The sequence below is a fragment of the Cavia porcellus genome, unplaced genomic scaffold (genome assembly GCF_034190915.1).
Source record: "Cavia porcellus strain 051 isolate PalLab524CR breed Dunkin Hartley unplaced genomic scaffold, mCavPor4.1 scaffold_17, whole genome shotgun sequence".
Classification (NCBI taxonomy): Eukaryota; Metazoa; Chordata; class Mammalia; order Rodentia; family Caviidae; genus Cavia; species Cavia porcellus.
Window position 1 is genome coordinate 55,562,170 of NW_026947500.1, and position 11,088 is coordinate 55,573,257.

At 47.4% G+C, this 11,088-nt stretch overlaps 1 protein-coding gene across 3 annotated transcripts; it reads left to right on the forward strand.

The window, feature by feature from the left end:
- Positions 1–234: 234 nt before the first annotated feature.
- Positions 235–11,015, forward strand: Ms4a7 (membrane spanning 4-domains A7). Of its 3 annotated transcripts, XM_063228176.1 has the most exons (8): positions 238–391; positions 540–633; positions 918–1,126; positions 5,580–5,714; positions 6,965–7,021; positions 8,225–8,431; positions 9,741–9,842; positions 10,846–11,015. In XM_063228176.1, exons 2-8 carry the CDS (start codon positions 588–590, stop codon positions 10,915–10,917), a joined length of 828 nt encoding a protein of 275 aa, XP_063084246.1. In that variant the 5' UTR covers positions 238–391; positions 540–587; the 3' UTR covers positions 10,918–11,015. The 3 variants fall into 3 exon arrangements, with proteins under 3 accessions (XP_063084247.1, XP_063084246.1, XP_013003764.1); XM_063228177.1 differs by lacking the exon at positions 540–633 and having other exon boundaries at positions 235–391; XM_013148310.2 differs by lacking the exon at positions 6,965–7,021.
- Positions 11,016–11,088: the final 73 nt, after the last annotated feature.

An 11,088-nucleotide genomic window follows, 5' to 3' on the forward strand; every position in this document is an offset into this window, starting at 1 on the left:
ATTCTTGAAGGCACCATTGAGTAGAATTATTACACTGCCCCATTCAATAGATAAGAAACATCAGGTTACAGGAAACACCTGACTCACCCACGTCTACATGGGAAGAGGGGAGATGGATTCTAACCAGGATCATAGGTCTCTTTCTATTGCATGATACTTTTTCAGACCTCAAAATTCAGAAAGAGGAAGCAAAGGTGTTTTCCATTTAACTGTCTACAGCTCCCACTGAATCCACATCCTGTGTCACCATAAGTGCTTCTCTGAGGAAGTCACAGGAAGTCTCAGTGCCTAGAAGGAGAAGCCTCAGGAGGTTCTGGCTGGGAGCTCTGCCGCAAGCACTGGCCATCAGCCACGACCCGCAGGCCCAGACTGGGACAGCTACCTGGAACAGGTTTGAAGCATTACTTTATGGGGAGGCTTTGGACTTTTGGAGTGACAGCCCAGGGACTTGATTGCTATCCTGCCTCTGTCCCTGAGCGCGTGATGCCTTGGCAGGTCAGGGTCCGTCCCCGGGCCTCAGCTTACTCATTGTCAAATAGGAAAAAAGCGAATGAAAATGTTCCTGGGTTTCCCTGAAGACCTGGGTGATGACTGCCTTCTGTATTGCCCTGGTGTGTCACCAAGGACCTAAGGGTAACGTCATCAGCCTGCACTTGGGACCCCAAGGTTCTGCTCTACGCGTGTGACAGGAGACTGTGGGTGTCCGGCCAGAGGACTGAGCGCTAGTGTCACGCAGTGCAGCCCTGCTGTGCTCTGGGACCCACACAGGGAGGTGGAGTGCAGGGGGCAGGGACAGGAGATCAAAGTCAGAGCTTCGGGAGGGAGAGCCAGATGAGGAGGTCGGGCTGCCGTGCAGGTTGTGTGAGCTTTCACCTCCAAAGCATGAGGTTCTCCGAGCATCTGCTGTTCTCTCCCAGGTGAATGCTTCCTGTCCACACTCGGTCCCTGCAACCATGTCATCTCTCCCAACATCATCAACATCATGCCACTACACCTCAAAACCCAGGGGGCTCCCGCGGGCTTCGTTCCAAAGGACACCCTCACCCTGGGAGAAGATGATGGATGCACTAACCCGAAGGAACACAGACCCCAGGAGGCTCTGAAGATGGAAGCCACAATCCTGGGGGTAAGTCCTCCTCCCCATCCCCTTGTGTAGATTGCAGGTCCACTACGGGTTCAGAGCTCTCCCTACTCCTAGCTGATGCTAGACTCTCTCCATGTGACTAATGTTGGACACCCAAGGGTCCCACATTATCACCCCTCATTTGCATGGCTTCATTTTTCCGTGAGGCTCTGAGTGCCCCTTTTGAGATCAGCCTCTATTCCTTCCCACATCAAAACCTCCCCACTGTGCCTTGTGGGATTCAGAGCCCATGAACAGCAGGAACTCTTTATCCCACATCTTTTCCCTCCACAACCCCAGTCTACACATGTTAAGTGTAGCTCCTGTGAGCACAGATGCAAAACTGTATTCTCTTTACATCTCATGATATTTTCAGAGTTTTCTTTTCTTTCTTTCTCACATCCTTACATACTTCCATTTCAGAAACTCATGTTAACCATCCTATTATCTCCTACTCTGAGAAGCTGAAACAGTAACTAAGATAAACCGGGTGTGGTGGCACATGCCTATAATCCCAGCACTCAGGAGGCTGAGGCAGGAGGATCATTGCAAGCTGGAAACCAGCCTGGGCTACAAAGTGAGCTCAAGGCCAGCCTGAACTGCATAACAAGACCTTGTCTCAAAAATACAAAAAAAATGTAACTAAGGTAATGTACAGTAGACATTGTAAGATGGAAAAGAAACCATTCGAAGGAAAGAGAAATTGGGATGGGAGAAAGGAGAAAGATGGAAAGGAAAAGCATATATATATATATATATATATATATATATATATATATATATAAAATAGTTAAGATAGTTATACTACTAATTGCTATTAGGTCATTGAAAAGTTTTGTGCCTATATTGTTTGATCAATTTTTCATGCCTGACTCTGGTTCTATGATTAACTATTTTGACAATAACAATACACAATGTACTAACCAATGCCACTCTCCTACAATCTTGTTTTGAAATTTTGTACCATTGTCTTCATTGGTTTCTTTTCTTTAAAGAACAAATACAGAGAACAAAAAAGGAAAGAAAGAAACTCATGTCACCCCACTAAGTAATTCATTCACTCCTTTGTATCACCTGCCTTTCAACCTTGCCCTTAGCTCACTCGACCCTCCAGGCAAGTTCCCATCCTAAGTCAGGGGTGGCTCAGTGCCATGTGGTGGTGAACCTCCCACCATTGAGTCCTCTCTGTCCTGCGACCTCCAGGCCTCACCATCTCTGTCTACCTATCCTGAGAGAGGTCACACCTCAGAGTCTGCCCTAAGCCATGCAGTGCCAGTAGCAAGGAAGCCTGCTGTTGACTTGGTTCCAGCTCATGCTTCAGCACCAGCTCTACACTCCCTGGGTCATGCTTGTGACTCCTGGTCTGCTCCTCCTTTAACTTTCCTGAGCTGCAGTGAGGACCTCACTTCTCCAGAGACCTTATCTCCACAGGCTCACTTCCACCCTGCCCAGCTTTGGGCCCCAGTGTTCCAGGGCCCGTGAGCTCGATCACGAGCCTGGCCCTTGCTCCTGGCCACACACTCTTCCAAGCAGACCCGTTGGCTTAATGCTCACTCTCTGCCCCTCTGCCCCCTCCATGCCTGTATCTGAGCAGCTGACCCTTGCTGAACATACACACACACACACACACACACACACACACACACACACACACATGCACACACCCCTCTTGAGATTTATGACCATAGCTTCACACAGACTGTTACTCTTGCCTCAACAAAATGCTGTTTCTTTCACCAATTTACTCTACGACCACCCCAGAAAACCACTTCACATTGACAATCTTGCTTCCTGAAACACTGAGCACACTGGGGTGATCGCCTGGGGTGATTACCTGAGTCTGTGCTCAGATGTTTACTCCCCACTCCATTACCGAGGATGAAGTGCCTATCGTCCTATTAGGGATAACTTTCCCTAATAGAAAGTTTTCCCTAACAGAAGAAGCCATGAGAGCTCCAGTGAGCGCCCTGCTCTCTGCAGACTTATGACCAGCTCTGTGAGCCCAGGATCTCATGGCAATTCCTCCCAGAGACAAAAATGAACATTTACAGGGTCCCGATTCCTCCAGCTAACCCCCACCTGTCTTCTAGCCACACTCCCCTGGAGAGTAGGAAGTCGTGCCTCTCATTTCTCTCCAGGAACATTCTGTCTTGAATCATATCCAGGGACACTTGTCCTCTTTGCTGCACATTAAAAGCTAATTTCCAGGGCTCCACTACCAGCTTGCCTGAACCAGTACAACTCTTCCAGTCAGCTGACCACTCTCTCCTACTCGAAGCACTTTATGCTTTTGACTTTTTAGGCTTTTCTGGTTTTTTTTCTCCTTGGCAGTCCTTTTACTGTTTTCTTTTTGTTTCTCTGTTCCTAAACTCAAAGCTCCCCAGGATCACCCTTTCCATCTCTTTTGTATTCCCTCTCTGTATCTGCTCCAATGGCCTTTCACTCACAGGGCTTTACGCATCATCTTTCACCTGAAACTTGGAAAAAAATGAACTCTAGCCTTGGCACAGATCTACCCTCCGGAGGCAGACTCAGAAGTTCAGCCTGCCATGTAGATCTTCCCTCAGATGTCCCCTAAGCCTCGCTCCTGGACACACCCCAGACTTGGAATCTTGATCTTCCCCCAAGGATTCCCCTGCCAAGGCCTCTACCAACTCGCTCATTTCAGCTGCTCAGGCCGACACCCTGGCAGCAACTTTCCTGTCTTTCTGCATCCCAAAATTCCTGTGGGTTTCATCTTCCCAGTACCTCTAGAACCTAACTCCTCCATTTCTACTGTCAGTTACTCTCCCCTCCGGGTCAGTGCCACCTCCCCAAGAGTTACCGCAGTGCCCTCCTCACTGATCACGGATTGCCCAGCTCTGCCCAAGCCCATCTTACTGCAGCAGGTGAAGAACCACACTGCATCTTGTGATCTTTTTGCTTGAAATTACCCAACGGGCTGCACCTGTGTGCCCAGAAAGAAAAGCAGAGTTGAACAAAAGTGAAGCTTTGCAGCCCTGCACTGTCTGTGCCATCCTGTTCGTGTTTCCTGGGCCTCTTTGCTCCTAAACCCATTCCGCTTCCCATGAAACCTAACTTTAAAAGGCACAGCGTTGCAAACTCTGCCATGGTCATGTCTGGCACAGGTAAGTGTTTAAGAAATACTCACAGTCAGAGTGGCCAACCTAGCTTTGTCTTTCCCGTGTCTGTATCATCTTTAGGGCAGAAGCACACACTAAACTGTGAGTGTGGGTTGGTCTCTCAGTCAAACTCCCAGAGCTAAGATCCCAGCCTTCCACCTGGCATTCATGCAGAATGGACAAATTAACTTCCCATACTGTGTTTGCTTCATCTGTAAAAAGGACAGGAGGAATCGTGCATAGGATACAGAAATCACCCAACAACACATGTAATCCGTGGTAAAAGTGGGTAATACGATAATAACCACTGCTACTAAATTAGATGATGAGTGAAGGAGGATGACGGGCAGCTATTGATACCTGCTTTTCTATTTGATATCTGCTGAATCTAAGCCCATTGGGAATGCCCTCTGGATGAGTCGCATCTCTGCATTCATCGAACTTGACCACTGTCCAGGCAACTTTCTCCATCTGCTTTTCAAAGAAACAAACTAAAGTGATTTTTCCAAATAGTTTTTCAAATTAAATGTGCTTACATTCACTTTCTGATTTGTTGGTTTAACATTATAGGCAAGAGGTGGGTTATATGTTGTTGTCTCTCATGACAGGCACACTAGCCATGGAGGACTGACAGCCCCAAGCACCAAGCAAAGAAGACCTAAAACTTTAAAATCACTATGTGATTTTTTTTCTTTTCAGTCTTGGGGATGGAACCCAGAGCCTTTGCACTGAGCTACACTGCCAGTAAAAATAAAAACTTTATTTTTTATGTTGAGATAGGGTCTCAATAAATTGCTAAGTTGCCCAGGCTGGCCTGGAACTTGCCATCTGTGGGCCTCAGCCTCTCAGAGCACCAGGATTAAGGTGTGGCCCTGCGGCACAAGGCTCAGTGATATTCTTGGTGGCTTTGTTCAGTGGCTGGTGGACTCCCGGGGTGACTGTGGGAGAAGGGCGCGGCACAATGCCGACTCCTCCATCCCCCATATTCAGTCCAATCTAAACTCATCTGAGTCGGGCCTTGCAGGAGCCCGTGCAGCCTGCCGAGGGCCACGCCATACAGTCACTGCTAACACTGACACACGGCGAAGCAGCTGGAAGGTTTCTTATTATCAAATTTGGGCCTGTGTTATGTCATAAATAATTTAATAAGTAAAATATAAAAACAAAGGAACATTCACTCTGTTACATATTCTACATGCAACCCACAACAGTCCCTTTGCACCAAAGCAGCTTCGTGTTGCCCTTTCTTCTGAAATGTGAAAACCTACAGCCTCTTTTGTCCTCTTTCCTGAGCTGCACTCAGGAAACGCCTCAGCGTCCTCTGTCTCCTCCAGGTGGTCCAGATTCTGTGTGGCCTGGCGGTCTCAGCCATGGGCATCATCCTCGCGTCTGCTGCCTTCTCCTCCCGGCGCAGTCCGGTGGTCTCCAGCTCTGTGACATCTGGGTTCCCACTGGCAGGAGGCCTGAGTGTGAGTCATGGGCTCCTGGAGGGAACCGGCTATGCATGCACACCCAGCACTTAGTCACAGTGCCATGGTCCTATATCCCATCCTCCTTCCAGCAAGCTCTGCAGAGCGCCTCCTCTGCCCTGCATCCTGAGGGCCCCAGAAGGGCACTGGCTGGGCTGGCAAAAAGGCGATGCCCAGGGCACACCAGCCTGGCATCCTTTACCTGGCTTTGCATCAGCTCTCTAGAGAAATTTCCTGTCCCTCCCAAGGACTTTAAGAATAAGCCTCTGTGGCTTGGGGAGCCAGTGAGGACACCAGCCAGTGGTGCCCAGGGTCTGCAGACATTTAGATTAGCATCGATCTAGGAGTGCAGACAGTCTTGCTGTGTGCTCACAGGTAACCTGGGCACTTAACAATTTGCTTTTGTTGCCTGTCACCTACCATCTCACAAGAGAGGGCTCCAGGAGCCTTTTCTCCTGAGTGACTCTGGAAGCCTCACGTCTCCCTCAAAGGATTGGTTCTCTGCCATACTCAGCTATGCCAAGGAGGCCACAGTGCATATTCAGGGCCAATGGATTACACCAAGGCACCATGGCTTTGTGGATCAGACCCTGCATCAACTTAAACTACAACCAGGCGAGAAGGCCTTGTCCCACACACAACTGGTCCTTGACCTCTCCATGGAATCTATGGCTGTGGTCCCCACACGTCCTTAGGGAAGCTAGTGTCAGACCACCCTGTACCCAAGCCATGAACATGATCCAATAATCCCCACCCCGACACCCTCTCTCCTAGCTGGATCCCTAATACCACTGGGATGGAAGCCTGGCTTTGGGGATTTGTGCTGAAGACTCCCCATCTGATCCTCTCTTCCCAGTTTCCCCAAGCCCAGTCTTCCTTGGGCCGCCTCTGCCAGCACGCATTTCTGCACTGGGCTCCATCAGCCTCTCCCTGAGTGCTGCCTGGGTTGGCCCTGTCTTTTTATCCCTGCAAGTCGCCCGTCAGCCTCCCCTTCTCCACAGGCCTCTTTAGCAACTACAGATGCCCATTATAGTAAATTTAAACCTTCCAAGCATCCATTGTTCCTCAAAGTCAATGTCAGCCTCCAAGGGTGGATAGCAGGCCTCTCATCGGCATGGACCCACATGAGCCCTACAGTGACGGCACCCCCAAAACTTTTCACTGTTACTTTCTATTAAGTGATTGCAAGTGACACAGTGGCCCTATTTTCACATGACAACTCAGCTGACCATTCTCTCTTTTCCAAACAGTTTGCAATATCTGGCTCTCTCTCGATTATCTCTGGGAAAAAATCAACCAAGCCCTTGGTGAGTATGAGGACCCTCAAGTCACACTGGTTGGAATGAACAGAATGAGGTCATTCTTGCAGTTCAAAATTGCTGCCATACATTTTAAGGAAAGGAAGCTCCCAACAGGTTAGGGAGTCCAAGTTTTTCAGGCTGCCCCATCGGCAGAATCAAAGCAGAGTCCCACTCTCCCCTTCTGAAAGGGGGGCACTTGGGAACCACCTGCTAAGACCAGCGTGTGTGTGTATGTGTGTGTGTGTGTGTGTGTGTGTGTGTGTGTGTGTGTGTTTCCACATTTGGTGAGGAAACTGAAGCACACAGTGGCAGGAGCACCGATAGGTCCCTGGAGAGCCAGGGCAGGTGCCCAGGTTTCTGAGTCTGGAACTCTGACCCCATTCACTGAGCACAGGAGCTTCCTGAAACCCCGCCCCTGCTCCTGCGCCTGTCAATCATCAGAACACACCCAGCTGTGTCCATTGCTCTCAAGTGCCCACCCAGGGGTGGCCAGGCCCTCAGAGTCTTCCTCAGCCAGGGGGTGGCTGTCTCTTCAGTCCCCATGAGGCCAGGGTCAGGAGCAAGGGCATTCCTCCTACAGCATCTGAGGGAAGCCATGGCCCTGAAGGCGTGGTCACTTGTTACTGTGAGCGCAGGCCTCCACCTCTTACCTACTGCTGAGGGAAGCTGAAGCCAGGTGCTCTTCCCGTGAGCCAGCATTGCTCCTCACCTGACTGAAGTTCAATCCCTAGCAGATTAGAGGGGTGAGTCAGGGATGTGAGAGAGCGTCCAGCTTCTCCTGCTGGCTTCCAGCTGTTCTCACTGTTGCTTCTTTCTGTGAGATACCACAGATCAGATTTCCCAAAGGGGACCAAAGGCCACATTCTAGGGTCTATTGGGAAAATGCAGTGATGCTGAGCCCCTCAGGAAAATGAGGGCGATGGTGACAGTGGCCTACACAGCACAAACCCTGGGGCTGGTGCCAGAGTCAAGGGACCAGACTATCTCCCCAGGGGGAGCTGTCATGCATCCTCTTCCTCAAGAAATGTTTATGATGATAACAGGCAATGAACCCCACACTGAGGAGGGACACAGAGGTAACTGGTGTAAGCCGTGCCCACCAGGAGCATGCAGAATGGAAAGGGAAACAGACTCCAGGGAACACAGGCACAGAGAGGGCACGGAGGGGTGACAGCATCCTGACACTCTAGCGTGTGGTTTCCCTTCCAGGCCCAGAGCAGCCTGGTCTCTAGTGCAGTGAGCTCCGCTGCTGCCGGGGCAGGAGGCATCCTGCTCACCTACAGCCTGGTGGCCTTGGGGACTGCCGCTCCATCTCCGAGCCCCAAGCAGGACTGTCTGTCTTCAGTGCCTAATGCAGAATACTATTACTCCATCTACGAACTCAAGGACTGTCTCCTGGCTGACTTCAGCCTAACAGTGAGTAGCTGGGGTTGAGTGTCTGTCGGAGGAAGCCTTTTGTCTCCTCTTGGCATGATTCCTCCTTCTTCAGCAGTTTCTGCTTTAAGGCATGATTGTCTGCGGAAGCCAGGGAGGAACTGTGGTTAATGAAAAGAAATCTGTTAGCAGAGTTCGTGAGATGGGAGATGCATTGTACACTTTGACATATATACTGCTCATGTGTTATAGGGAATTTGAACCTGTACATAATATATCTTAATTCTTTTTTCCAATTCCCTTCCCTTATTACCCGTTTTTCCCTTTCAAAACTTTTCCTTTTCAAAACTTTCAAATCGTTTCAAAACTTTGTTTCTACTGTTTTTCTTCCATCTTTTTTTATATTTTTATCCCTAACCCCTCCCTTCTCTTCCTCCCCCACTTCCCTTGTTCTTCTTCTCATTTGAACATTTCCTTCCTATTTACCAATATATATTATCCATTTTGGTCCTTATTTGCCCTTTGGATTCCTCATGCAAGAAAAACAATATCATACTTAAACATGTGTCTAATTTATTTCACTTAAAATTATATTCTCAAAGTGCATTCATCTACCTAAAAATTTCGCAAGTTTATCCTTCTTTAAGGCAGTATAGTACTCCATAGTATATAAAACCACAAAAAATTTTAAAAATTGAAATGAAAATAATAGAATAGGAAAGTGCAAAGAAAATGTTAAAGGCAAAGGGATTTTAAACAACTTAAGAACATGCTGGGAAACTATAATTATAGTCTTTGAAATTAGAAATTGAGTAGATCAATTAGAAGTAGACTCAAAATATCTGAAGAAACAAATAATGATACACAGTTTTGGCTTGCCTAAATTAAAAAGAACACAATGCATTAAGAGAAAAAAATTTAAAATATGAGCAAGAGGCTAAAATAAATGAAAATGTCAATGATCTGAACAGGTTGAATGTGCATCTAACTTGAGTTCCAATGAGAGAGGGAGGGCGAGGGATAGGTATTAAAACAAATAATTGAGAGTTTTTCAGAGTTAAAGAAAGATATGAGATTTTGCACCGAAGCAATCTACTGAGACCTCTGCAAGATTAAAAAATAATCAAATCTATACTTTGAAATACCGCACTAGAGACAAAAGGGAAATAATGGTAGCAGTCAAAGATAAAAGGACATTGCACTTATCAGTCCTCCTGAGGTTTGGAGGTGACACAGCCATTCCTGTGCCCTTCCTCACTTAGAGGTCTGGAGGTAACACGGAGGAGGATCCATGCGATCTTCCCCACCCCACCCCCACGGCCTCCTACCAACACCCACGTCCCCACCTCAGGGCACACTCATCGTGATGCTTGCCTTCATGGGGTTGGAGCTCCTCATGGCTGCCTACACTTCGGTCTTCTGGTACAGACAGATCTGCTCTGCCAAGCCTGGGGTGAGTACACTGTTCTGTCACGTGGTGCCTGCTGTGTCTGCCCCATGTCTGAGAGCCGATGATCCAGGCCCAAAAAGTGGCACAAAGAAGAGTCAGTTATCAGTCATGAGATGCATGTATAATGAAAGAGTTAAAGAGTTAAATGAATGGGTTAAAGAGTCAAATGAATAGGTTGCCCCAGTCATTCGGCATCTACTGACGCTATGGGACAGGTGGTCCACGACAGACCTAAAGTAAGCTGGCTTTAGAAACCGCCTAGTCCAGCCCTTCATGAAAGAACTAGGGCTTGGGTGAGTTTACAAAGAGAATGAATGATGCAGATGGGTGGGCCACGGATAGGAACGTGGGACACACTTGTTCTTGCCATGAACACTTGCCTCCCAGGGAGAACTCTGCACCGAGTCCCCTTGCCAGGCTGATAAGGTTTTCCCAGGACTTGTGCATTCTGTTTATGGTTTCCTTATTTCATCGTAACTATCAATATTATCATTTTACAATGTTTTTACTTCTCCTAAAAGTTTGAACAAAAAAGAAAATCTTCATAGGGTTTGGGTGGACTATGATTCAGCTATGATCCTATTGGAAAAATAACAAAAGGATTACCAGGCTGGGGAATAGTATTTGTTTGAACTAACATTGCTGCAACTAGAGATTATGATAAAACTGCATGATGAGATATTACTGTGCAAAATTTGAGGGTGGGGTATATCAAAAATATGGACTCAAAATTCCCTCCAAGATCAAAGTTTAAAAGATACTTACAAATTTTATTTCTATTTTGAGTTTCTAATGTAAGAGAGGAACAAATTAAAAGACAGATAATAGGAAACAGAGAGACAGATCTTTTGCAAATGGGAAAGGGGTGCAGAGATACAGGAAGGGAGATGAAAAAGGAATTGAGATGCGTTATGTGCAGGTGGCAGCTCCACACAAGGGATATAATCGTTATGTGTGGCAAACATGGACTCAGACAAACACACTAACAAAATTTTTCTTTTCTAAGGTGTACTTTGCTTGCTTCCCATCACAAGATTACATCCAAGGTGTCAAGAAGTCTTCAAAGTCCTGGGTATGAGTTATACTTGGCCTGGAGAGAAAAGGAGAAACCCAGTGACTAGACTTCTCTAAACTTTAAGCTATTTAAAACACGGAAATAAACTTTGAAAAACAGAAGTTTCCATTTCATACTTTCAGTATGAATCACTTTGAATCACTTTATTGCTCTTGAAAATAATTTCCCAAAAGC